The sequence below is a fragment of the Neltuma alba genome, unplaced genomic scaffold, assembly GCF_004799145.2.
Source record: "Neltuma alba isolate B1F8T4 unplaced genomic scaffold, ASM479914v2 tig00012829_pilon, whole genome shotgun sequence".
In the NCBI taxonomy this organism is placed as follows: domain Eukaryota; kingdom Viridiplantae; phylum Streptophyta; class Magnoliopsida; order Fabales; family Fabaceae; genus Neltuma; species Neltuma alba.
The window spans coordinates 63,649-91,249 of NW_021637220.1; the positions used below are offsets into that span (position 1 = coordinate 63,649).

General features: G+C 37.2%; 3 protein-coding genes across 4 annotated transcripts; all 3 read right to left on the minus strand.

Moving 5' to 3' along the window:
- Positions 1-179: 179 nt before the first annotated feature.
- On the minus strand, positions 180-4,828 carry LOC114731413 (5'-nucleotidase SurE). Its single transcript, XM_028918568.1, has 10 exons — positions 4,262-4,828; positions 3,938-4,032; positions 3,415-3,482; positions 3,289-3,332; positions 3,038-3,115; positions 2,802-2,955; positions 1,856-2,005; positions 1,617-1,727; positions 1,234-1,299; positions 180-648 (listed from the first exon to the last, which is right to left on the minus strand). The coding sequence occupies exons 1-10, from the start codon at positions 4,552-4,554 to the stop codon at positions 550-552; spliced, it is 1,158 nt and encodes a 385-aa protein (XP_028774401.1). The 5' UTR covers positions 4,555-4,828; the 3' UTR covers positions 180-549.
- Positions 4,829-8,135: 3,307 nt separating this feature from the next.
- LOC114731414 (serine/threonine-protein phosphatase 7) lies at positions 8,136-20,629 on the minus strand. 2 transcript variants are annotated; one of them, XM_028918570.1, is made up of 14 exons: positions 20,562-20,629; positions 19,916-20,073; positions 19,780-19,830; positions 19,533-19,697; positions 18,881-19,447; positions 18,188-18,655; positions 17,524-17,664; positions 11,491-11,595; positions 11,147-11,212; positions 10,279-10,485; positions 10,137-10,208; positions 9,829-9,937; positions 8,335-8,405; positions 8,136-8,248 (listed from the first exon to the last, which is right to left on the minus strand). In XM_028918570.1, the coding sequence occupies exons 2-12, from the start codon at positions 20,069-20,071 to the stop codon at positions 9,863-9,865; spliced, it is 2,073 nt and encodes a 690-aa protein (XP_028774403.1). In that variant the 5' UTR covers positions 20,072-20,073; positions 20,562-20,629; the 3' UTR covers positions 8,136-8,248; positions 8,335-8,405; positions 9,829-9,862. The 2 variants fall into 2 exon arrangements, with proteins under 2 accessions (XP_028774403.1, XP_028774402.1); XM_028918569.1 differs by lacking the exon at positions 20,562-20,629 and adding an exon at positions 20,342-20,461 and having other exon boundaries at positions 8,323-8,405.
- A 1,876-nt stretch (positions 20,630-22,505) lies between these two features.
- Positions 22,506-26,524, minus strand: LOC114731419 (disease resistance protein RML1A-like). Its single transcript, XM_028918576.1, has 4 exons — positions 25,647-26,524; positions 24,416-25,523; positions 24,030-24,329; positions 22,506-23,933 (listed from the first exon to the last, which is right to left on the minus strand). The coding sequence occupies exons 1-4, from the start codon at positions 26,117-26,119 to the stop codon at positions 22,506-22,508; spliced, it is 3,309 nt and encodes a 1,102-aa protein (XP_028774409.1). The 5' UTR covers positions 26,120-26,524.
- Between the last annotated feature and the right edge of the window lie 1,077 nt (positions 26,525-27,601).

The following is a 27,601-nucleotide window of genomic DNA, read 5'->3' on the forward strand; positions in this document are numbered from 1 at the left end:
TTAGAAAGTTAATTTTGACCCCAAAACGGCCATTAGATTTCAATTCATTTCTATATATCATATTTATCATTTTTTTAAATTAATTTATCTAACTCGTCTCACATTAAAAAAAAAAAATGGAGACGAACTATTTCCATCAAAACTATGGAAGCAAATAACTATAGTTATGAACCGTCACATATCAAGTGGTTGAATGCTCTAGCCACAGAGGGAATTCAATAAAAAAGCAAAGAACCAAACTTGAACTACATATTACTACAGTTCCAAAGTTTTACTACAGACTCAAGTTACAACACGCCTATGGCTATGATACTACAAGGAAGCATTTGCTTCACATCAAATGTGACCAAAACGAACTGAAACAATGAAACAAAGGAATCAAAGGGAATAAAACATCAAAAACAGATCAGATCAGTACCGGAATCAAACACACTATTAAATTGGCGTGACTCCCTCTTTCCACTCCATCTTTGCTTTTAAAGGTAAGAAAAAAGAGAAAAGAATATTCATAAAACTCTCAAATGTACACAATCACGCTGAAATTCTACATCATTGTTCTGTGGCAAACACGGCAGAGATCCAATCAGAAGCTGCCATTTGGATGTCAGTCTCAATGTGAGGAGAAAGAGAGAGGGGAGTCACAGCAACCTGCTCCTCCAAATCACAGATTTCATAATGAGTCAGAGGCAATACAAAGGAGGCAGAATATTGGATAAAATCAGTCCATTGAGAAAATATAATTATAAAACTGACACAAGAACATGCATGAACATGTCAAGGCAGAGTTTTTGATGGAACACGTTTCTGACCTGTTTACTCATATTTCTTTGTCATTCCTTTGATTGTTTAATCTTGGGAAAATATAAATTTTGGTTTATGACACCTTTTATTAATGATCGATTCAGTTCCTTAACTTTGATTCAGAACAATTCAATCTCTGCAGTTTCACCACTCAAAATAAGTTAGTATTAAATAAACCACAAGGAATAATTTTTTCCGACCCGAGTCAAATTTTAGGGACTGAATTGATAATTAAAACAAAGTTAGGGACTAAAAAATATATTTTCCCTTCCATCTTATACGAACTTATTTCATATAAAGATCCAGTAAGTCACACTATTACTGAGTCACTAACATGCAATGCATAAGACCCACACTAAATTTTTCTGAAAAAATCTTGGTGAAAACTCGAGACAATCTAACCAATGAAGATGAGGTAATGCTCCAACTTACAAATCCACTTTCAAGTGCACGGTAATCGAGGTCCTCATCTATATCTTCATGCTGCTTATCCAAAAACTGCGTATATAAGTAGAGTAAGGCTAAGTTTACTTCTGCAAACAGCGTCAAGACATTTCAATGCCATACAGATATCTTTGCTTTTACCATGAGGAAATGAACAAGTTGTATACTTCCAAGAAAGACATTTAAGAGCTACAATTACGCATGCACGGGTGAAAAGATAGCAACCTGAACCATATGTGACTAGGGAAACAAAAACATTTCTATAATAAACTCTTCTTTACGAATTACTATCTTCCGTGTTCAGCATATAAAAAGATATCTTATTTCATTATTAACAGAATTCTCACAAGACATTCTTCCCTTTTATTTACCTCTAGTCTGAAGTACTTCTTTACCCTGTTGAAATCAGGTTTTCCTGCAGCTCCAATAGATTCAACAATCTCCAAATTCTTTTTCTGTGTAGTCAGTCGACGTGCTGCACCCTGAAGCATACCAAGACGAGGAAGGCTAAAATATCAGCATAATAAAATCAACAGATGTACTGAAAGCCCTTCGGATTATACCAGATGGGTAGACGTAACACAACTATTAAATTTTTTTTGACACTCACAGCAGCAGAGGCATCTCGGCCGAGCTGTGCAAACTGAAGGCCAAGACCTTGTTGGTTGTTCAAGAAATGACCAACAGGATATCGACTAGTTGAAACTGCTTGCCAGTTTGCAGTGGATCGTTGAGTACTTTGCTTGGTCAACTTGAAACCCTGCCAATAAAATAACACACCGTCCATGTAAAAAACAAGCTTGCAGAGACAGGAAATAATGAAATGCTTGTGTTTGAACTATAATTGTATCCAACTCCAAGGGACAAAGGTAGCTCACCATACAGGTCAAACCATCAAAGTAAAGCATGATAAATAGACAAGATAATCAACATGGTTGATTAAAATAATGCAGCCAAAAAAGGAACCCAAGATCTTGAATCTTAAATTCAAGAACAAGATGAACGAGGATAATATATTTGATATAGACTACAGCCCTGCACAAAATAATTATTGAACACCAAATTCACATTAGAACCACAAAACATAAGTTCAAACAATGATGCAGTTTAGTTAATAGCATAAGTTCAAACAACCAAGAGATTCAACGCAGAGATAGAATCACAAATATCCTTAACAATGATGCACAAATATCCTAACACTATACATTTATTGTAGACAGATAATCCAAGGAAACTGCAATATTCTAGCTAAACAGTTCAGAACTCAAACAAGTGCACGGAAAGGAAGTGACTCTGCAAACATTAAATAAATAGAAACAACAATCAATGACAGGAGTCACACAACATTAACTGTTCCTCTAGCATCTAGAACTTGGGTAAGCTAATGCCTTTGCACCTGGGAAAAATAATTAAAAGCACAAACGAAACATCTATATAGAGATTGGATTGGAAGTTGATTATCAAACAAAATTCTCACTCAATATTTTCTATAAGTATCTCTGTAACACAGCAAAATATTTGAATAAATAATCCAAGTAACAATCCACTTTCTAAACCTTGTTTCTCAAAGGAGACGCGGGAACTTCTATATCCAGAAAGCAACTTTTGGGAAAAGTTCCGTTCTCAATATCCCTGATAGCTGCATTTATTAATGGTAAACAGATTCCCGCTGCATCCTTGAAATCTGTTTCTTGACTTTCCTCCTCCTTCCTACGTGATATGATGTCAATTCATAACCCTCCAGCAGAAATATTCAGGTCAAACTAGATACAAAAGCAAACCATCAAAGTACCAGTTCAATGATATTGACAATGATGGTACACCGCTTAATGACGCCTCTCTAGCTCCAGCAACAACACCTGAGTAGAACCTGGAGTGTTCTAAAGCATGAGATAAACGTTGGCCTTGGGCATTAATGATATAAGTGTTGAAGATATGTAGAACGCTATAAATGACACCATAAAACAGAATGGAAAGGGGGCGGTTATGTATCCTCAAACTTGTATTTAAAAGTTCCTCTATATGCAGTGGCAAATAACTTACGTGTGATGACCACAGCTAGATCCCCGGTTGATTCCACTAATAACCTAAAATGCATACCATGTTATATTCTTCAGTATGTTGATTATGGCATAAGCACAGGCATAATGTTATGATATAAAAACTAACCAGCAAAGGCTTTGACCATGAAAACAATGCCCCAGATAAGGCGAGCGAAACACAGTCCACAGGAGTTCCTGAATAAAGCATAAATTACAAAAAGAATAAGAAATTAGTGCAACTCTGACGTATGAAAAGCCACAACTATGAAACGGCAAACCTGCAAAAAGGTTATGAAACTCTAAAGTATCAGCTCAGCCACGATCAGAAAAAAAATCAATAGTCAGATTTATTTTTCAGTGATGTTGAGGATGATTACGATAATTTTTTTAAAGATCTTTTCGACAACCAGGGTAACACCAGAAAAGTCACATCAATGCACCCACGAACATGATACATGTAGAATCTCATTAGCACTAAGAGAATGTGACGAATAGCACGTGATCTAACGAAGCTTCAATTCTTCAAAAGGCATGATTTCCGAACAAATTTAACTCCCAGACAAATTAAGCCTGATTGCAGCCTCCTCAAGTCTTTTTGACACCTAGATGAGGGGAGGGCGAGAAATAGGAGCAAAACGAACATGTCATACCTGAAACCTCAAAGGCCGTGGCACCATCAATTTCAGCAGACCTTGCTTCCACCGTTTCTCTGATAGTTACAGAGTGCCCCGAAACTGATTTGTCCCTAAAGCAACCATTTTATAAACTAACAAATTACAACGATACCCCAGATTAATAACAACGCGAGAGATATGTGGGGATGACAGAAAACATAATGCAAATGCAGAATGAAGCAATAAACCCGGAAGGTGAAATGTATGAGGCAAAAGAGGCATAATAGAATATATCGATGAACAATCCAACAAAAATCAGAGCACAATGAATAAATCAAGATGGGAAAAAAAAAAACCCACGATTGAGGAACGCAGACATGAACATTGTAAAGGCCTTCACGAACAAGAGCTTCAACTAAGTAAGTGAGGCCAGGAGACCCAATCCCATCACTATTTGTGACCAAGACAATGGGCTTCGAACTATCATTGACTTCCGTGGAATCAGGAACCGAAGATAAAGAAGGTTCGGGAGTTTCAGCATCGTCCTTGGATTTGTCACCCTCATCAGCGCCTTTCCTGCTAAGAAGGACTTCTTGGAGATTGGAAACGAGGCCCGGAGGCATCAAGTTGTTCTTGACAGAAGTAGAACTCATGGCACAGATTCCTTGAAACGGAAACTGAATTATAATCGCAAGAAAAATGAAAGATTCAAAATTGAAACCCTAAGCGAGCAGCAAGAAAGCTGAAAGAAAAACGGAGGAAGAAACGGATATAGATAGATAGAGCGGTGGTAACGGCGTGACGTGGGAAAGTGAAGAGAGACAACCCAAAAGGGAAGAGAAAAGCTTCAAAGTACTGAAACAGAGAGAGGGTGAGATTACTTGTAAAAATGGGATCTTTAGAAGGAAAGAGAAGAAACAGTAATGAAAGAGGTTAAGGGGCACAGGTACATGATTTTGAATCTTTCATCTTTTTGTTGAATACAGTTTTCTTCTCTGGCGATCCATCCTTGACCGCCAGCTATTGACAATTGGGACATAATTACTTCGATAATGATTGTATTGGATTACATATCGTGCATGCATAATTGAATTGATGACATATTCTACAACTTTCTTTTCTTCTTAATTACTGATGATTTAACGGGTAATCTTCCAGCCAGGCTAAAAAGTAATTAATCATTTACTATGTCTAAAGTCTTGCGCACACACACACACATCGCAAGTTAATTGATTTAAATCAATGACAGGTATGTGATTTAGTTTTAAATTTAAACAAAAGTGGGTCATAAATTTTATAGTTGTCAGAATAAATGATACTAAAAACTGAATCAAACACTATCATCTTAAAAATTTGGAAAAATAATATAAAGAGAAGTTAAAAATTGTAATGTTTTCATTTAGATATTTAAGAAGTCAAAATTTCAAAGCAAAAAAAAATGATGTCTAATCTAATATTTTGTGAACATAATTAAATAATAAAAATATCTTTTGTATAAAATAATGTATCAACAAATTATGAATTGACAATGACAAGTATTGAACGATAAATGACAATAAATGTAGTGACAATGATAGGATATTTATTAACAAGTTGTGAATTGATAATAACAAGTATTAAACAACTAATTATAAGAAATGCACTAATAATAACAAGTTTGATAATTTTTTTAAAAAAATATGATACAAGGCATTTTAGTCATTGACTACATTTGCAAAATACAGAATCATGAACTACTTTTTTTTTTTTTTTGAATTTTTGACCTCTTAAGTTTCTAAATTAAAATATTATAATTTCTAACCTTTTTTTTTCACGTTATTTTCCGCCACCGAATTCTCCAGGGCAAAAGGGAAGGAGGCCGCTGCGGCGTTCTTAGGGGGAAAGGGAATGGGTATGTCTACTGCCTCTCCTATGGAGCAACTTAAGGGTGGGCCCTCGATCAGGTAATTGAAATATTGAATGTGAATCAATGCCAGTTACTCAACCTTTTACTAATACATTTTTCTGGAAGTCGTGATTCGATGGCATGTATTGATGTGGATAAATTTTTCTGTAAATGTCTGCTAAGGTCCCATAATCTTTTTTGTAAGAATTGTCAGAGTTCACGTCTTGTATTCTTGTTTGACGTTTCTATAAATTGGAGATGAATCCCAAAATCTTTTTTCATGAGAATTGCCGAGGCTTCAAATAATCTTTCCGTAAATCTTGTTCGTTACATAATGGCACTATTTGAAGTTACTTTGTCCAAAGTACATATGAATTGAAAGATTTTGGAAGTACGTATGAGTTAGTTCGCACTGCCAATTTGGTAGAAATATTGTACGAGGGTTATATAGTTAATACAACAAGGCACTATCCTTTTTTTTTTTTTTGCCCCTATCACCGTTATTAAAATTATCAGGGACATCAAAACACAAGAAAAATAATTGCCATCATGTTAGCTTCCAAGCAAGCAAGACCACAAAAAACCTCGCAATATGTAAAAAGGTCAGGACTCCAATTTTCTTTTTTTTGGAGTGCACTTGGTATTCTAAAGCTTTTTATGGTGCAATTACAATTCTGAACTAATTTTTTTAGTGCAATCTCATCCAAATCTAGCAGAAATTGAATTTTGACCATTAAAATGCTGACTAGGTAAACTTTTTGACAAAAAATCATCCGTGGCATCTGAGTGAGATTGCTTACATGGCAACAGTTGTTTTATTGAATTTTTTTCCCAAACAAAGAGTGATCGCATCCTGCACACTTCAAGGATCTTGGCTTTAACTTCATCACAGAACACACAGAAAAAATACGGTCGACCCCCGGAACCATGATGGACACCCTGAATCGCGAAGAAGAGTTTGCTCTTAAGCTCGCAACGCAGACGGCGACTGAACAAGGGAATGATTTCTGGGTAAGTAAATGCCGAAGCCCTAAATCGCAGAGAAGAAGTTTCATGCAGGTGGGGATCGATTTCTGGGTTAGGCCGGAAAACATGGTTGCTGGAGGCAGAGAAGGTTGTGGCTCTTTTTAGTCTCCACCTGATGACCTTGTCCACTGTATCCTCAGCAAAGTCAGCTCTTGCCTGAGTGTTCATCAAATCTTGTTTCTTTTCGTGGTCAGAGGCTTCTGAAAATTAGCATTGTAAGCTCACGGGACCGTTAAAATCTCATGCATATTCATGACTGTCGTAGGAAGCAAATTCCCTCAGCGGCATTTTTTCTCAGTATCCCTCAGAAACTCATCTGAGCCGTTAATTTATTAAATAGTAGCCGTCTAATTTTGTTGCTTTTTTTAAAACGCACTGAACCCTCAATTGCGAACATGACGTCGATCTTCTGCAAATTTTATCAGAAACAAAATAACCAAAGGAAAATTTTACTAGAAGTAAATTACTTTCATGGGTTAAGTACTATTCCAGGTAAAAGCTACATTTTCCCCGTTTGCAGTTGACTGCTTTTGTGCTACGAGAAATCTGAAATGAGATAGATAGATGGGGCTCAAACATGTAATGTTTGTGGTGTTCGAACTCAATTCTTCCATTCTATTGCAATTATACGTCAAGCCTGTACATGCTCGTCGCTCAAGATAGCATGTATAATTGTATATGGATATGACGAGAGGAAAGAACCAATTCCAAATCATCAACATGGCCCTATATATATATGAAGAATAATAGTCTTGCACCATAAAACCCATGACTGTTTAAACGTACCACATTACCATGAAATTTTTTAAAAACGAATCCACCACGGGAACAAGAGGGAGATGGAGTTCATGGACACAAGCTTCATTTCAATTCATAAAACGATAAGGAAGATAGGTTACAGAGCATTCATGATATGTCTATGCTGGTGGATCAAGAAAATGGATTGTCGCCTTGGGTCCTTTAGAATCAGAAGTTAAGAACTTTGCCTGCAGGAAAATTTGATCTATAGTTTTGTAAGCATTAAGAATTAAGTCCCAATGAAAACACGACATTCTTCTTACGATTCTTTCATTCACCCCTCCCTCAAATATTCTTATGGGGTTTTAGTGAATTTATGTTGACGGGATTTACATGCCTCCATATAAAACCAGCATGTCATGCCAATATTTTATTATAGAAATAACCATCTTTTTAATACTATGTAAACTTAGGGAAGTCTCACCAAATTTTATATGACCCTGCTTCAACCAAAATGCTGTGGTTAACATGGCTCAGAGCTAAATTTGCCAACATGCCTCTTGCAGCTTCTTCACTTTTACATCCTCGTCTTCCAGGTACTTGATAATTAATGGCAGCAAATGACTCTTTGCAAGTTTAATGCGGAGCTTCTCATCCACAGATAAATTCGACAATGCATTCATACCCAGCTTCTTTACCTGTGGAAATGACATCCACATAATCCTCAATAATCTTCAACAAGAAATATGGATAAATGCACGTGGAAGTATACCTATTCCTATACCTCAAGAGTCAAGGAAGACTGCCGCAGCAGTCTATTTATCTCTGCTATTGCTCCGCTCTCTGACCGAATTCCTGGATAGATTGACTGGAGTTAGGGATCGCAAAAGGCCTGCAACTGCTTCACATGCTAAACTAGAATTTGATCTGAGGAGGTGAACAGAAGAGTAAGAGATGCCGTGCTTCGAGTGAGGAACGGAGAACATGAAGCCGGAGCGGGCTGTGGAGGAGAACGTGATGTCGCGAGTGCGAGAGAACAGATCGTGGGGGTTTGGCAAAAACAGTTAAAACAGGATTTGAGCGGACGGCTACGATTATAATATATTGGACGGTGAAGATAAACTTTTAAAAGCTAGATGATGTGTCTTTTTGTGATCCCTTAGATTGATTGGACGGATACGATTTAGAGCTTCTGGGGGATAAGGAGAGCTGAGAGGATCTGAACCCGTGCTTTCTCCCTGCTCCGTGATGAAGTTAAAGCCAAGACTTTTGAAATGTCTTCTTTTTTTTTTTTTTTCAGGCGATGAATTCTTGCCTGGGGAAAAAAAAAATACAGTAGTCTCGCTCAGATGCCACATGGATTATTTTTGGTCAAAAGTTTGCCTAATCAAAAGTTTGTATCATAAAAATTAGTTCAAAATTAAAATTACACTATAAAAAATTTTAAAATACCTAGTGCACCCAAAAAAAAATTTTGGGATGCTAAATGGAGTACATCTTAACCCTATATATAATTAATAGAAATATATTAGAAAAAAATTATAAATTTAAGAAATAAAAATGATTGAGATTTAATATTTAAAATTAAATCTAATCTTCGGGGGTAGTATTTCACCTTTTTTTTTTTTCAAGTTTTAATGAAAATATATGCGTATTGAGATACGGATCTACACCGAATCAGCTTTTAACATTCAGCTACTTTTTGATCATATCTTATAAAATACAGTGTTTTAATGTGAAACTTAGTTTATTAAAAACCAGACTTCAACAACTTTTTTTTTCCTTCCTTTTTTTGTTGAACAACTTCAATAGCTTTTGAACAACTACGATTAATACCAACAACTTTTTCAAACACATTAAGTTAACCAATTAAGCCTCAAAGAAAAAAGTTAACAGAAAATAAAAGCAATTTTTTGGCCAATATAATAGTGAATTTAGCATGCTGCTAAGTTAATCTTATGTAAGTAGATGTAGATTCATGAGTTACACAATTCATGACTGGTAAATATTACAAAAAATTAAATTTATGTTCTTGTATTTTGGAAAGTTCGCCATTTTCATTCATTCGCCAATAAATTATTCTGTGCTTTATGATCATCAGTTTGGGATGACAGGCGCGTGAAATTTCTTCTCTGTTGATACCTGAATTTCCATATTACTTCTAAATAATCACATATAGAGAGAAGAATGAACACAAAGAGTTGAAGTGGATTCTACTAAATATATCAGCCAAATAACAACATGGAGTCAACTAAAAATAATGCACCTAATGCCTGACCTCAGGTAGAATCTTGCCTTGGCCACTACCCTATCTAATTACTGCTTCCTCCTTTTCGTTTTCTAGCTCTACCTCGCAAAGCTGACTGACTTGTCCGGTTATCAGTCTCCTGAATTAGAAGATCATTGTTTCAGCAACTCAAAATATGAGAAAAATTCCCTCCCCAGACCAAACCAATCGCACAGGCATATAAGCATGTCAGGCGTATTTTCTTTTTTTAACAAAACTCGCTTTTGACACGTATGTCCTGTTAAAATTGGCTTGGGCTACTTCATTCTCTTTATTGAAGAAGAAATGTCTGAACTCACCCTGTTCATAAGCACAAGCTTTAAGGAAGCAATGAGCTCAAACAAATACTCATAAGCAGCCTTGTGAGGTTCCTGCAGAAAGAAACTTAGTATTAGGATAGGCAGTACTATGCAAAATGTCAAATGACTCAAACGACTAAACCTGTATGTTTTGAGGAAGAGGCAGTCCTTCCACCAGAGGAGCCCTTGGAAGCTGCACAGCTTGGGTACCACCTGAACCATCAGGAAGCTGGACATTCCAAGATGGGGCATTATAAATGCCCAATGCCGCGAAGTCAAACTCTGGCATCACGCCTGCTGGATAAGATCTTTGGGCAGATGAAATACCAGAGGTTGAGGCCTGTGCATTCTTTATCCATAGAAGTAAGTTGAGTCAGCATTTCCAGGCTTTTCTACCCAATACAATAAGCAGCAATGGAAAAAGATCATATTCCAGCATCTTAATAAGTAGGAGCCGAATAAAGTTTATTTGGTTTAAATGGGGAAAATTCATGTTCTGGCATTTTATTTTAGGGATCCAAGCGTTGAATAAAAGCATGGTCAACTTATATGCTAGGCACAATAAAGATTCAAGGTGCAGAAGGAACATAAAAAGAAGAAGAAGAAGAAGACGACACCAAGCACCTCCCATATTGGATTGATTCCTCTTCTAACTCCTTAGAATAAGCTTGATTTGATCATAACGCCCCAGGGTTATAAGGACAAAATTTGACATACAGTACCCTGTGTTCTATCTGTGCTACAAGAGTGATGCGATCATGGAGCAATAGTCCTACAACCGCCCCATCTACACCATTGGTTTGTTTGACAATTAACCATACAGTGGCGTGCAGAGAAAAGTTGATTTTATCTTTTTTGCGAACTCCATGATTGAGTTGTGACTTGTGACTATAGCACCTACCAGTCCGGTTTAGAATGCCTTATAGTTTACAATTATACTCATCTGCCTATAGCTATGTAATGAAAAGCAAAGTTAAGAAGTATTTTTCTAAGTCTCTATTATCACATACCATTTGCGGAGAGTCTAGTTTGCTGAAGTCCATTTCATCAGCATCATAATAAATATAAGGATCCACCTGAGAAGCAAGTAGCATAGAAGTCATATACGTCCAAACAGGTGACAAAAGATCATAGAAACTATTGACTAATTTATGCTCATAATCAGAAGATACATGCATATTTCCTAAGCAAATTAAACTTTGCAGAGACAAAATAACACCAATAAAAAAGTAATCTCTCATTCAATTTAATAGAAAACTCATTTTTTAACAAATTTATTTTTACCTCGCATTTGATCTCTTGTAGAAATTAAAAAAAAAAAAAAATGCTAACCGTGTTGACAAGACGATCTTACCTTTGGTCTTTCTGCAGATTTAAACGAGTGAAAACTAGGACTTTCAAAATCAGGCGATTTCAAAATTGCATATGCTCCTTCATTGTTATATCTCCTCTTACCAAACTGCAACATTGATGGACAGTAGACCTTTGTAAAAATAAAAATACTTCTACATATGCTCTTATAGTTATGATTACTTTCACTATGCTACATTTCATCATGTTTACTTTGCTGAATATTTCATTCTCATATCTTATTCCATATGATTGAGTTACAATATATAGAGTCCGGATGAGAAAATAATATCCGGTTACAATCAATCTCAATAAATTACATATATTGCAATATCTCAATAAATCAGGAAATATATCTTCTAGCTAATATCATGGGCAATAAATAGAGAGAATCAAGGGAGATAATCAGGGAGATAATCAGGGGCTTTCTAACACTCCCCCTCAAGCTGGAGAGTAAATGTCAACCATTCCCAGCTTGCTTCGAAGCCCTTCAAACTTGACTCTGGCTAAAGGTTTGGTCATGACGTCAGCAATCTGATCAGTTGAGCGCACATAGCTCAGGTTAATTGTGCCATCTTCAACCTTTTCTTTGATGAAGTGTCGATCAATGTCAACATGCTTTGTTCGGTCATGATACACAGGATTCTTGGTCATTTCAATGCTGGCTTGGTTGTCACACCAGAGGTTCATAGGTCCTTCATAGGAAATTCTCAATTCCTTCAGAAGTCTGATCACCCACATTCCTTCACATACCCCCAGGGCTACAGCTCTTAGCTCAGCTTCAGCACTACTCCTTGAGACTACTGTCTGTTTCTTGCTTCGCCAAGTGACTAGGTTTCCCCAAACATAAGTGCAGTATCCTGTGACAGATCTTCTGTTATCCACAGCTCTCCCATGATCTGCATCAGTGTAGACCTCTATGTTCCTTGTACTCCCCTTTTTAAAGAATATTCCTCTTCCAGGATTGAGTTTGAGGTAGGTCAGGATTCTGTATACTGCTTCCATATGTTCTTCCTGGGGTTGATGCATAAATTGGCTTACTACTCCAACAGCATAGCTAATGTCAGGCCTTGTATGAGTCAAGTAGATCAGTTTACCTACAAGTCTTCTGTACCTTTCTGAGTTGACTGGTACCCCGTCTGGTTTCACTTCCAGATTACATGATTCTTCCATAGGCGTCTCACTAGGTTTAGCCCCAAGTATTCCTGTTTCGTGGAGCAAATCAAGTGTGTACTTTCGTTGAGACACACTTATACCCTTTTTGGATCTTGCAACCTCCATTCCAAGAAAGTACTTCATTTGTCCTAGGTCCTTCACTTGGAATTCCCTAGCTAGAGCTTTCTTGAGTTGGGAGATAGAAACTTCATCACTGCCAGTTATGACTATATCATCCACATACACAATTAGGATCGTTACCTTTCCATTACTGTGTTTAACGAAGAGAGTGTGATCAGCTTGTCCTTGGACGTAGCCAAACCTTTTGATTGCCTTGGCAAACCTGTCGAACCACGCTCGTGGAGACTGTTTCAGGCCATATAGTGATTTCTTCAGTTTGCAAACTGAGTTGGGTGGAGCTATTACTCCATCTGGGATTTCCATGTACACTTCCTCCTCCAAATCTCCATTTAGGAAAGCATTCTTCACATCTAGTTGATGTAGAGACCAATCAAGGTTAGCAGCTAGAGACAGGAGTACCTGGATGGTGTTGAACTTTGCCACAGGAGCAAACGTTTCCTGATAATCAATCCCATAAGTCTGGGTGTACCCTTTTGCAACTAATCTTCCTTTGTACTTGTTGATACTTCCATCAGGATTGAATTTAGGGGTGAAGATCCACCTGCAACCCACTGCTTTCTTGCCCTTAGGAAGTGTGGTAATATCCCACGTGTTATTTTCCTTTAAGGCTCTCAACTCCTCATATGCGGCACGTTTCCAATTAAGATCTTTCATAGCCTGTTGAAATGTTTCTGGAATCTTCACCTGTGAGCTATTCACCACAAAGGTTTGCATTCTAGCAGATAAATTGCCATAGGAGACAAATTTTTGAATAGGATGCTGAGTACATGATCTTACCCCCTTTCTAAGTGCAATGGGCCATCCTAGCTCTTCAGGATCCAACTCTGGATTGGAATCATGTTGCTGCCTTGGAATGGAAGGAACCCTACTACTACTATCCTGCTCACCTGATTGAGGACTTGAACGCTCTGTCACCCCTGCATCAATTTCAGCATTCGTTTCCATTGGGTGAGTCGGGTGAGGAGTGTTTGTGGGGTTTTGGTGCTCTAGTGGAGGTGTAGGACTAGGGGTTTTGGTTCCGGTTCAGGGACAGTGATTTCTTCTTGTGGTATGGCAGGTTCAAGAGGGGTGGTAAGATGTGTGTTGGGATTGGTCGTAGGTTCAGGTGTAATTAGCCATTCTACTCCATAGTGCTCCCCCTGAATGGGTAATTTGGGATAATAAGCATCATCCTCATAAAAAACTGTGTCTTTGGATATTATGAGTTTTCTGGTAGTAGGACAATAACACTTATATCCCTTTTGGGTGGAGGAATACCCTAGGAAAATACATTTTTCTGCTCTAGCATCAAGTTTGCCCCCATCATGTTTATGAACAAAGACGACACACCCAAAGACCTTTTGAGGGATGGTATTGATGATAGGTGAGGTGGGGTAGGTCTCGAGGAGTTTTTGAATGGGGGTAGTGAAATGGAGAATTTTTGAGGTCATTCGATTGATGAGATAAGCAGCGGTTAGCACAGCATCTCCCCAAAACAGACTTGGAACATTTCTTTCCATCATAATAGCTCGGGTTACTTCTAGAAGATGCCTATTTTTCCGCTCAGCAACTCCATTTTGTTGAGGAGTATAGACACATGAGGTTTGGTGATGGATTCCTTCCTGCTCAAGAAATTCCCTAAAGGCTCCACTCACATACTCTTTGGCATTGTCACTTCTTAGAACTTTGATGGGAGTTTGGAATTGGGTTCTCACAAAAGAGTGAAAGTTTTTGAAAATTTGTAAAGCTTCGGATTTTTCTTTCATAAGGTAAACCCATGTGACCCGGGTGTGATCATCGATGAATGTAATAAACCACTTTGTGCCTGTTCGGGTGTTGATTTTGGCTGGTCCCCAAATGTCAGTATGAATCAATGTAAACGGGGCAGTAGGTTTGTAAGTATGTTTGGGATAAGAGGCGCGAGTTTGTTTGGCAATTTGACACGTTTCACATTGGAAAGGAAAAGAATTTTTATTGAATAAAGTTGGAAACACATGCTTCATATAATCAAAGCTGGGGTGGCCTAATCTTTGATGCCACAACATTACATTTTTATTCTGAGAATTAGAGCTAACCATAGCTTTCTTGGCTCCTGCAGTCTTCATATCTTTTCCTTCAAAGTAGTAGAGTCCATCCCATTCTTTAGCAGTCAAAATCTTCCTCCCCGAGGTCGAATCCTGAAAAACACACTTAACATCATCAAAGATTACCCGACATACTTGTCCTTTAGTCAATTTGCTCACAGATATAAGGTTGCAGGTAAGAGCAGGAACAAACAAAACATTATGGATTTCCAGATCATCAGATAGGGCCACAATGCCAACACCCTCAACTTTAGTATATAGTCCAGTTGCTACTTTTACCCTAAGGTTCTCATGGCAATATTTGAGGGTTTTGAAGAGGGACTTATTACCAGTCATGTGGTCTGTAGCACCGGAGTCAACAATCCAGGTTTCATCACCAGTTACCATTGCATTAAGGGCTATAATAGAATTACCTGACTGAATCAAGTTCACGTTGGGAACTGATTTTGATTTGTTTTGTTTTTCAAGTATCTTACGAAGCATTTGAAGCTCTTCTCTGGTCAACTGGTCTCCCTCATCACCTTTTTCTTCAGAGGAGGTGTGGTGGCTTTTTCTATCTTCCCGTTGTTTCTGCTTCCCTTGGGTTGGTTTCCCATGTAGTTTCCAACATTCGTCTCTGGTGTGGCCTTTCTTGTTACAGTGATTGCACCACTTGTTCCCTCTCTCTCAGATCCCTCGAATGTTGGGGACCTCCTCATGACTAATGCTGAGCCATCTACTGGGGTTTGGTTACCCTGAGTGAGGTGTCTCCGGCTTTCTTCAAACTTGACCATACTGAAGACTTCAAATAGGGAGGGAAGCGGTTTTAGACCCATAATTCGGCCTCTTACTTCTTCAAAGACATCATTCAAACCCAATAGGAAGTCATAGGTTCGTCCCTTTTCCACCAGGTGTCTGTAGTAATTAGCATCATCCATGTCCTTCCAAGGATGAACTTCAAAGAGATCCAACTGCTGCCATATCTTCGTTAAAGTGCTGTAATATTGTGTTACAGTTAAGTTTCCTTGCTTCAGATCTTTGAGCTGCCTCCTTAGATCCAATAGGGCTGCAGTGTTGTCTAGTGTGGAGTAAGTCCTCTTAGCAGCGTCCCAGATTTCCTTAGCTGTGCTTGCCAAGAGGTATCCTTCACTGATTTCAAGAGTCATTGAGTTGCACAGCCAAGACATCACCTGATTATTTTCAGCAAACCAGGTGTCAAATTTGGGGTCATTATGTGAAGGCTGTTTTGCCTCTCCATTGATATATTTCTCCTTACGCTTCCCACGTAGATACATTAATACACTTTGAGACCATTGGAGATAGTTGCTACCATTAAGTTTGTGAGCCACCACCATAGCTTGATGTTCAGAGGTTAGGGATGGTTCTGGATCAGAGGCTTGAGAGGTGACTAAAGGTGAAGAAGGAGTGCTTTGAGTATTTGAGGATGTACCGGACATAAGGGCCATTGGAATATTACGAACGGACCCAAAAAGGGGTGGGAATTCTGATGGGTTCATTTTCTGGATCTCTGGGAGGCACTGTTGGTTTTTCCGGCGGCGGCGCGTGCAATTCACGCGCAGAGGCAGTGGCGGCGCGTGGGCTTCACGCGCAGCTCCGTTCGGCGTCGTCTTCAAGGGATGCGCCGATCTGAGGACGCCGGTGAGGACTGGAGGGGCGGTGTCGTCCACGGTCAGCTCCTGGCTTCAGATCTGGGACGCCTCACTTTCTCTCTCTCTCTCCTCGCGTTCTCTCTCTCTCTCTCTCATGGCAGCGACGCACGAATTTTTCTGGGTTCAGGAGGAACCCTATGCTCTGATACCATGTTTACTTTGCTGAATATTTCATTCTCATATCTTATTCCATATGATTGAGTTACAATATATAGAGTCCGGATGAGAAAATAATATCCGGTTACAATCAATCTCAATAAATTACATATATTGCAATATCTCAATAAATCAGGAAATATATCTTCTAGCTAATATCATGGGCAATAAATAGAGAGAATCAAGGGAGATAATCAGGGGAGATAATCAGGGGCTTTCTAACACATCATTCAAACACAAAATGTGCATCAAATTTTTTGCCTTTGAATTCTAAAATATTACTATTATGCTTGCATCCTTTACCACGCAGAGCAAGTGACGAGTTGCTAGCAACCAAAAAAATTCATATTCTTGAATATTGGGCAAAATTTCAACTTGTGATGCAGATGCAAATGTAACCATGTCGTCATTACAGGAATTTCAAATCAAGCATCATCTATCTTGAAAGTTGAAACCGTCTCACATGCTCAGAGTGACCATGATGGATACCAGGTTACAGGTGCATGCGTAAATCAAACTATTTTAACATGTAAAAGATAAATACCATACAAGTTTACTGTTCTGCTTAATAAAAGAAAATCTAGAAATGATGATGTCATTCATGAACTACCACAAACTATATTTTTTGACAGACATATGTTACTACACATAGAGAAGTGCCTCAGTAGCTAATGATTGAAAATAGCTAATTTATACTAATATTAATAATATAACTATTACTGAGATTGAATCTTTGGTGATTACAAATTAGGAGGTAAAATTATTTCAGTCTTCAACCAAAATATTAAGATATCACCAATAGAACTGCCACAGGTGTAACTAATGCTAAACTTTTGCTCAATGATATAGAAAGTTACGACTGAAAACATGAACCTGTGGGTAGTCAGGAGCACTGAAAAGTGTATATAATTTTCCTGATTCTCCGTCATGATCCAAGCTGTATCCACACAACATATCCCCAAAATCATCCTGACCAACCCTTGCATCAGGTCCTTCATGTGATCTGATGATCAGCTATGCATGAAATAATGCACCACAGAATATTAGCAGAAAAGGAGTTTTAAAGCTAAACAAGGAAAAGTAAAGAATCAGGATATTTCAAAGATTAAAAAAATGTTTTTCTAAATGATAAGGATCTTCAAGCTTTCATCATGCAATCTGTCTTGAATAATGATTGGCATTGCCAACAATGATAGGCGATAAACATTTCTATACATCTTACAATAAGTTCAATGACTGGCTTTTAGATCTTTAATAATTTGACCCATGGTAGTTGTAATGAACCAGGCAAGAATATAGATGTGCAAGGGTAAGGTGGGATGGAGGTTGTATTTAAGATTCAAAGGCTCCTGATAACAAAAAAACAAAAAAAGTAATTCAAGAAATAGAGATGCTCAAGTTTGCACTGCCAATTTGGTAGGCCTAATGTACAGGGTTAATGGTTAGAGGTCAGGAATTCAAAATCCATGTGACTAGTGATAACAAAATGAACAAGTTCTCAGTATTAGATGTTAGTCACAAAAAATTTAAATATTACCTTCAATCTGTTCTGTTTTAAGAAAGCTTCAGTGCAATCAGGACCCCACCATAGACCTAATTTCCGACCTGTATTATCCCTCAGGCCATCCTTTTTAGATGGTTTTGACCAAACAACGTCACTCAATAATACGCTAGGACCTTCATGAGGGCAATCTACAGAAGATCTTTTAACTTCGGATAACTCAGTTAATGAGCCAAGATCCACTCTTTGAGTCTTCTTTCTCTTTGGCTTTCGCAAAGGGGCAGCCTTTATACTACGAAAAAGCCCTCCATGAGCAGTATAAACACAGCCACCTATAACTGAAGCTAATGGAAGTTCCTTGAAACACTCTAGGCATTTATTATATACATCTTCACCTTGGCCACCATATTTTGTCCGCACCTCCTTCTTAAAACCATATCTTGCAGTGCAATATCTTGATTCATGATTTCCACGTAGTAGATATACTCTGTTAGGCATCAAGACCTGAAAAACAAAATGATAGGCTTTCATTAGTAATTATGTTTGAGTGAGTAAAACACGCTGTGGCGTATTATTTACTAATAGTTAAAAGGTTATATAATTAATACCACAAGGCACTGTTCTTTTTTTTTTTTTTTTTAAATTACACTTGATGGGAGTACAGCTATCACCATCACTAAAACTATCAGGGACATCAAAATACAAGAAAAATAATTGCCATCATGTTACCTTCAAAGCTAGCAAGACCAAAAAAACCTCCAGACCCCATGCTCCTTTATCTACATAATTTCCATTGAAAACGTAGACCTGGCTCTCAGAAGGCATGCCAATATGCTTAAAAAGAAACAGTAAATCATAAAACTGCCCATGGATGTCGCCTACTACAATGACCCTTGAATCTTCTTGACAATTGATCTCCACACAATTTGGTTCTTTACATAGTATACTGCGAGCAGAATCTGTCAATTTATCTACCAAAATTGATGGTATGACATGGTAGAACTCAGATGGCAACATCTTCTGTGAAGCCTGCTCAAGAGTGAACATCATGTCTTGAACCCACTCTAAGGTGATGCAATCATCAGGAGGCCACAGAAGAAATTGCTGAAAGGAAGATGGCAACAGGGACTCCGGTACTTCATCTATTCCATTTTCAAGTCCTAACACATGTTCTACCTCCAACATCTCATTTTCATTTATCATGCCTTGTCCCCCATCTATCAGGACATCACCATTGCTGGTTTTTGCTGACTCAGCCATGGGACTATAACCTATCCCGTCATAACCAACCGCAACCTGTAAAACTGAGCAATTTACCTTAAGAAGAATTCTAGACAGACAAAGGAAATCAAAAAATTACTAAGATGTCTTCACCCCTTACTTGTTCCGCAAGCATGTCATGCCTAGTTATTGCAGCTCTTGCTTGTTTATCAGCAATCCCATGTGCAATTTCTTTCATCCTCAATACTAAATGCACTCTTTGGTCATCCAAGCCTTCAAACGACACCCTGCTTATTACTTCAATAATATCCCTGGATGCACACACCTGCAAATTGCACCAAGTCAATTGAGACACAATATTGGCTTATAATCCAAAATGCTTTTTTCATGAAAGAAGCTCTATGAACCATTTTCTCGATACTGTTGCGCAATGCGCTAAGCACGTCATTCTTTGTCACCTGAAAACATCATGAAATTTATGAGGGTGGCTCCCAGGACAAGGAAATTAAAGTTAAAACTTCATCAGCCACTGATCTCTCTTACCTTTCTATCTCTATCATCGACAACCCCACGGGCTATTTCTCTCATCATTACCAATGAGTGTACTTGCTGGTCATCTAAATTTACCAAAGACATTGAATCTATTCCTTCCAGAATCTTCTGACATCCACTTTTAATTCTCTCTCGCTCCGGGTCCATGACTAGAGCCGAACACAGCGACAACGAATCCACGTCAGAACCAACTGGCAACAAAATACTTCTGATAGATATTTTCTCTCTTAATTCAGGGACTCAGGTAATACATTAGCTTGATTTTGTTGAACATGGTGAACTTTATTCATGCTATGAAGGTTTTGTAAAGGATCCCAAGCTAAATTATCACTAGGGGGAAAGTCGCAACAAATTTGCAGTTAAGGAATTTTTAAAGAAGAAAAATTTTAAATTTCCACGAAAACCAGCCAAGCACACCAGTCTCCGTGAAATAAAGTTCAACTGTTGAAGCCAACTGAACTTTTCCATTCCACATTTCGTGTTATAAAGCAAACTACAGAAACCACAAAAAGGTCGCGAGTTTTCTGCTGAAAGTTTGAAACAATTTACTTTCAGGTTTATTGTTTTATCAAGAAGCAGTAAGCCCCAATCGCAAGGACGCGCGGGTGAGCTAAGGAGAATCATGAAACGATTGTACCTTTTTATACCCTTCAAATAAGACTTGGGAGATCGACGACAAGCAGCTGGAGGAAGTTAAGCAGACGACTCTTACTTGCCCTAATCGTTTTGATGCTTTGGCTTTTGGCGAAGATGAAATCGCAAGTCGTATCTGCCTCTGGCAAAACGACAATGGGTGGAGCACATTGCTGTTTTAAACGAAAAGCTCATACATAAAATAAAATTGAAAAATAAAATAAACGTGAAACTTTCTTTTTAATAATTAAATTAAGAAAAAGAGATAATTACTTTTTCAATCCCAAATCAGTAATAAAAATAAAACATTGACACTTTTCTCAATTTTTTGCTTTTTTTATCTTATTAAAGAAAAAATTGTATGAATATGAGAAAAAAATCAAGATATTTAAAATCAGATTGTTCATCAAAGAGATTTACTAGTTCAGGGTTATAATTTAAAATTTTGTTTGTATATTTTTTTCTGTGGATCAATCTCGTATTCTTGTTCATAAATCATTTTGTGAATCATTGACATATCTTTTATTCTTGTTCATTCATTTTGTTTTTGAATCGTTCATCGTTGACAAGATGTACCATTGTCATATCTTGTATTATTGTTCATATGTTTTTCTAAGGTTTAATTGTTGATGCTTGCAAATCTTATTCAAATTTGTTGATATTTTTTTTATTAATATGACTAAATATTTTTGTAAATATGATTTGATTTGTATATCTCTCTCTTTGTATTATTATTTTTATTATGATCCACTGTTCTTTTTTTTTTTTCTATGTATTGATATACTCATCTCATTTCAAAATACATCCCAGTTTTATTTTCAATATTTTTTTTCTTTCTCTTTATTCCTAACATTGTATCAGAGTCTTTTTTTTTTTTTTTAACTGCAGCCACATGCCCTTTTCATGTGTTTTTGTCTTGCAGTTCGTCTGATTCCATTCAAATTAATGCTGTTCCATGTCGTTTTTACTTTTACTTGCCTCTTCATTGAGACAGTGACCTGCTTCCATGATCGATTGGGTCTTTTATCGTGTGTTCTTGCATTGGCTTTCATTGTAGGAACGAAACTGAGTAAGAGAGGAAAAACAAGGTATTTAAAACCAGATTCTTCATCAAAGAGATTTAATAGCTCAGAGTTAGAACCAGCTATATTGATTTTTTTTTAATTTCGTATATTTTTGTTGTTATGCTTATATAATAAAATTATAATGCTCAGGCTGTTTTCCAATGCTATTCTGATTAAAATTATTTTTTTAAAGCAATGCAAATTATTAAAAAGATAAATAGATGCATGTTAAAGATTTGATTTAGCATGCTATAAAAAAATAGATTTAGCATGGATGGACAACAAAATTCATGTTCATATGAGCCAATCTTTATTGATTGCTATGGTATTATTATACATAACAAAAATTATTAAATTAAAAAAAAAAGAGATGCAAATTACCAAACTCAATATGGCTTTGAAAAACATTTTTTTTCTGTTAGTCTATTTTTAATTTTTTTTACATAGTACTAAAATTGAAATACAAAACATTTATTACATCTCTTTATCACAAGTTATTCAGGGTTAGAAAAAAAATATTTCTCATCCTAATATCACTTAACAGTTAACACTGCATTCATTCCATTTTGCGTACAGCTCTGAAGTGATAATTTGCGTTTGGCCTGGGGCTTAGTTTGGACTTCGGAATTGACAAACAAACACTGACTCATGCACGAGACAGTGATCTTCATTGGGTTATTTGATCCATTTTTTACAGTCCCTTTATAAATGTCGCATGTAAGCATTCTCAGATTCTAATTATCTACGTAATTACAAGCTCTTTCTATTTCTTTGTAATGCCACTACAACATATGAGGAATTAAAAAACACAGAGAAAGAACCAGGCAAATCTCTCTGTTTCTTCATTCTACTTCCAGGCTGCTCAGATCAAATTTAAAAGAAAATCATAGGTTGACAAGATCTTTCAAGCCTTGAGTTGGTTTCTTCCATGTTCCAGTTGGAAGTGGTGAAAATATATATCCGCTGGATTTTTGAGCTAAAAAGACTCTCTCTTCCTCATCTTTCTTCTCACCAGAACTTTCAGGATCATCAATGGCTTCACCGGCTTCCAACAACGGAGGAAGTGGCCGGAGCTCATCACAGCTCTGAACTCCAACTTTTCTGGGTTTTAACCTGTTAACATCCCCTATGAAATTAAGTTGCGAGGCATATATCGGGTAAACCCCACACCCTTTTATCACAATCTCTTTATCCTCCTCTTCTTGCTCTTTATCCTCCTCTTCTTGCTCAACCTCTGACTGAGCCGAGAATTCGAATGAAACTTTGTGCTCATAACAGTCTCTACTTTCTTCAATCCTTCCAGTTATAAAACCCAAACATTCGACGTAAAATAAACACACATGATCTGAATTAAGCTCTGTGCCAGGCAACACGAGGTCCAAAGACTTAACATGAAGCTTCTCACCATCATTGTTTTCCAGGAAGCAGTCAACTGCGATGGAGATAAGGAAACTGCTTAATGGGAACTGAGAAAGAACCACGCAGAAAATGAAGGCATCAGGAATATTGAATTTCACACCAATAGTTATCGAAGCCTGAGATGTTCTATACTTGAACCAGTTTGGAACTTTGCTTCCAGGGTATATTCCTCCAGTTCGAACATAAACATCAATTTGCTCCTCCTGGTCTTCTGAGGATACCCGTTCAAATGCATAATGATTCATCAGCTTGAGATGAATGTTCCATCCAATATCATTGAGCAAATTTTCATCCAAGTTCATGCAATTTGCCAGACGAATTTCCTTCATGTTTGTGTTGAGTGGATCAGAAGATACTGGTACGGTCGCCAAGGAAGAACACTCTGAAGCCCATAATGTTTCAATGGATGGTGGAAGCTCTGGTAGAGATTGAAGTTTCATACAACCAGTTACCTTGAGATAACGCAGAGATCTCAAGCCAACCAAGTTATCTGGAAGATGCTTGAGACTTTCACAACGCCATAGAGATAATGTTTCAAGCTGGCTGAGACATCCTAAGGACAATGGCAATTCCTCAATAGCTGTCTCTGATAAATCTAACTCTCTCATGTTCTCTGATGTCAATGAGAATTTCTTCAGTCTTGAGCAGCAAGCTAGACGGAGTGATCGGAGGGATTTCAAAGGTATATCACTCACAAGACTGGTAAGCTTTTCGCAGTATGATAGATCCAAGGACTCAAGCTTTTGGAGAGATAAAATAGATGGATGAACAAGAGGCAAGTTCTTACAACTGAACAGTGAGACCGATTCAAGATTATTGGCCGTAGAAAAATCTGGGAGAGCTAGCAGATTCGTAGAGTGCCTGAGGTCAAATTTCTTTAAATTCACAAGAGGCTGTGACAATTAAAGGAAAGAAACATGCAATGAGTTTAAAGCAATTAATTAATTCAATTAGAACAAACACAATATTTTATATGTATTCGCACATACCACAACTCCATCCCAAAGTTTTTCCACATTGCTGTAGTTCATAACAAGTTGAACAAGATTTTCTGCAGAAAATGTTGGAGGCAGGAATTTCAAAGGGTAATTCTGCCAAAGAAGAATTCTTAGTTCATTGGGCAAAAATTCAAGGCCTTGAGGTAGATGAACACGTGCATCCAAGGAAGATATCTGAGTAAATATTTTAAGAAACTTCATCTTGTGCATCCTAGCAAAGACTTGAGGATTTAAGGACAGATCTCCAGTTGTTGTCATGTCCAGACTTATGCTTTGAATCGTTTCAGTCCCCTGACAAGAAATAGCCATATGCACATGAAAATATTAAAAATTAAACAGAGAGAAGTAAATGATCCTACTATAACTTTGATTCGTACCATATTATTTATCAGTACTTCATAAATATCATCAGGATCCCATAAACGACTGCGTTTTCCAGGATCTTTTATTGATTCTTCACGAACAACCTCCCAGCCCACTTCCTGTATCAAATCATGCATAGATACCATGGGCTTTTTAGATACTAAATTAATGACTTCAGTTATAAGAGCTTTGTCTCGAAGCACTTTTAACTCAATAGTTGTTGTAAAACCACAAGCATCTAGAAGAGCTATTATTTCACGATATTGATATCCTTTGAAAAGACATGCGATATACAAAAAGATCTCTTTCTGTTGGCGGTCTAGACTATTGTAGCTCAATCTCAACAAATCATGGATTTTTTTGAATGGCTTTTTCTCCAACTTTTTCAACTGGCTTTTCCATTCTTCTTTACTTTTCCCATAGAGAAAAGAACCCAAAACTTTAAGAGCCAATGGAAGTCCCTTAGCATACGCAACCATCCTCTTTGATAGCTCACTCCATTCCATGTCTAGAAAGCTTTGTTTAAAGGCATTCATGTTGAAAAGTTGGAGTGCTTTTTCATAATCCAGTGGCTTCACCTCATAAATTTTGTCAACCTTTTGACCAAGTACTTCCTTATCTCTAGTTGTAATAATGATTCTACTACCTGGTCCAAAACAATCAAATGCTCCAACTAAATTTTCTAGTTGACCCAAATCATTAACATCATCAAGAACAACAAGAACCTTTTTCCGGAGAAGCCTTCTCTTCACATAAGGGGGTACACCATAGGGAGTGCCAATGTATAAATCATTTTCCTTCAGTAGTATAGAAAGAATTTTGTTCTTCACATGGATAATCCCACCTTTCTTTGATTCTTCCCTTACATTTGCCGAAAAACAACAACCTTCATATTCAGAACAAAATCGATTAAAAACTGCTGCAGCAATAGTTGTCTTGCCAATCCCGCCCATGCCCCAAATTCCAATGACACGGACATCTTCTAACCCTTGATCCATTAGAGATTCTAAATCTGCAATTCTTTCATCAATGCCAACAAGGTCTGTGAAGTCACTTTGATACACATTATTCAACTTGTTTGACATGGATTTGGCAATTTCTTCAATAAGCTTAGCTTCATCCCTATAATAAATAATCAAAAGAGAGTAAGAAAAAAATGAAGTAGGTCATGTCTTTTCTCCTTAAGAATTTCTCATTTCTTGAGACTAAATGCAGAAGATAAACTCGCCAAAGAAAAGAACTTACCCATACTTTGATGAATGAAATCCAGATAAATTAGCAGCTTTATTCAAGGCATATTTCCAATTTGGCACCTCTTCCTTGTAACTTGAGTCATGCTGAGCTAAAGCATCTGCATAATACCCCTTTTGGTGCCTTACATCTGTTGGATCAATGTCGTAGAAAACAGGAATCACAATCTGTTGATATTTGTCCTTGCACTCCATGATTTTCACCAGTTGTTTCAAGCACCATGTCGAAGAAGCATAGCTCTTTGAAAATATGATAAGCGAAATGAATGATTCTTCTATTGCTACAGAAAGTTCTGGTGATATTAGATCTCCTCTCTCAAGCTTATTATCATACACGAAGGCATCAATTTGCTTATGCCGCAATTCTTTTTTCAAATGACTAAGAAAACCAGAACGTGTATCTGTGCCGCAAAAGCTGATAAAGGCATCATGTTTTATTCGAGAGAACTGAGATGATGATGATGCCATCAGACAGAAATAAACAGAGAAGTGTCTCTATGCGCAGATCTTGTATATCCCAGCTCGCTTAGCACAAGTAAATCTTTGTCTGTTCCTCCTTTGGTCCAAGTTAAGAGGAACCAACAAAACAAAGTGACAGAAGACAAAATGAGAGAGAAAGGAAACAGTGGCTTCAAGAATCAAGAATAAAAGAAAAGGCTAAATTTAGATTACATAAGAAAGGTCCGAACCTTAACCATTACCTATATCCTAAGTCATTCTTGTCCCCTAAGGTAGTTCCACATGGTTAAGATCTTTTAACTTTTCTCTATTACTGATAATATAAAGAAAAAATGGTAACACTTTCAAATCATTTCCAAGAATATTAACAGTTTCACATACTGTTTGAATATGCAACAGAACTTCGGAATAACAAAGCACCCGTTAATATCGCAGACGAAGTTTGACGTGCAAAGTACGATATTCATGTTAACATACGCGTCTAATACGTAGGGTTTTGCAGTAATTAATTCAATGTAACTTGGGAAGTTTATCCAGTCAAATTGCACAAAGACACTAATTAAAGTTATCTTTACTGATGAAAGCTTAGTATTTTTGTTTGAAGATATAGCTCCCCCCCGGGAGGGGGGGGGGAGGACGAAAAGAAAACCTTCAGCTGGTTAAACCAAGTCCATCAAAGTCAATTAATCCAGAGAAATGGGGCGATACTAAAATATCTTACGTTCATAACATCTGCAACTTTAGGTAGTGGGCCCTGCAGTAGAAATTTCTGTGGAGTAACGAAACAGTTTTTTCCGATAACTTTCTTTTCTATCACACTCAAACAGTCAACCTCAATGTTGCAGTGCGGGCCTGAGATGAGAGAACTCAAAACACACACAAAATTCTAATAAGATGAACAAGAGAGAAGAAGATCAGAGAATTTGGCTAGCAAAGTGGAACCAGAAATACCCAAGTAGCCCGTGGCCGATGGCTGAGAGCAGTCAATCATAAACTTTAGCTAGATAGAGGCAGAGCAGTCCCGGTCTAAGTCTCTGGGAGTCTCCATCCCTTAAGTCCTCCACCAAGATAGTAAATTTTTGCTTGTTTTGATCATCAGACTAAGAACAAGATTCTAGAAATGGGAGAAGAGCTCGGAAGAAGGAAAGTTAAAAGCTTTTTTGCAGTTTAATCATTAAAATCAAGTGGGGCAGATTCCCTTTCATGGCGCCTAAATGACGCTATCAAATCCTGTTTAATAAATATGATAATACATTTAATATAAATTCTTTTTTTTTTGCCTGATTAATATAAATTCTATAATTTACTACATAGTTTAATATAAGATTTGTTAATTTGATTTTAAATATAAGATCTTTATTATTTAGTTTGTCTCTTAAATTTATTATTTTTATTTAAAATATCTCTATTAATTTTAATACACATAATTAAAAAATATAATTTGAGAAAGTTATATAATTAATCAATTTACTTAACTATCCTACTTTTGTC

Excerpts from the sequence above, each read along its gene's own strand:
- LOC114731413 (XM_028918568.1), bottom strand. The coding sequence starts at position 4,554 with ATGAGTTCTACTTCTGTCAAGAACAACTTGATGCCTCCGGGCCTCGTT. Across the intron at positions 2,956-3,037 it reads TTGTCAATATCATTGAACTG|GAAGGAGGAGGAAAGTCAAG; the intron begins GTACTTTGATGG and ends CATATCACGTAG. Across the intron at positions 2,006-2,801 it reads CGTCTCCTTTGAGAAACAAG|GGTTTCAAGTTGACCAAGCA; the intron begins GTTTAGAAAGTG and ends TTTTATTGGCAG.
- LOC114731414 (XM_028918569.1), bottom strand. The coding sequence starts at position 20,399 with ATGTGGAATGGAAAAGTTCAGTTGGCTTCAACAGTTGAACTTTATTTC. Across the intron at positions 19,831-19,915 it reads TCGATGATAGAGATAGAAAG|GTGACAAAGAATGACGTGCT; the intron begins GTAAGAGAGATC and ends TGATGTTTTCAG. Across the intron at positions 19,448-19,532 it reads ATGACATGCTTGCGGAACAA|GTTGCGGTTGGTTATGACGG; the intron begins GTAAGGGGTGAA and ends TCAGTTTTACAG.
- LOC114731419 (XM_028918576.1), bottom strand. The coding sequence starts at position 26,119 with ATGGCATCATCATCATCTCAGTTCTCTCGAATAAAACATGATGCCTTT. Across the intron at positions 25,524-25,646 it reads TTTCATTCATCAAAGTATGG|GGATGAAGCTAAGCTTATTG; the intron begins GTAAGTTCTTTT and ends TATTTATTATAG. Across the intron at positions 23,934-24,029 it reads AACTTTGGGATGGAGTTGTG|CCTCTTGTGAATTTAAAGAA; the intron begins GTATGTGCGAAT and ends TAATTGTCACAG.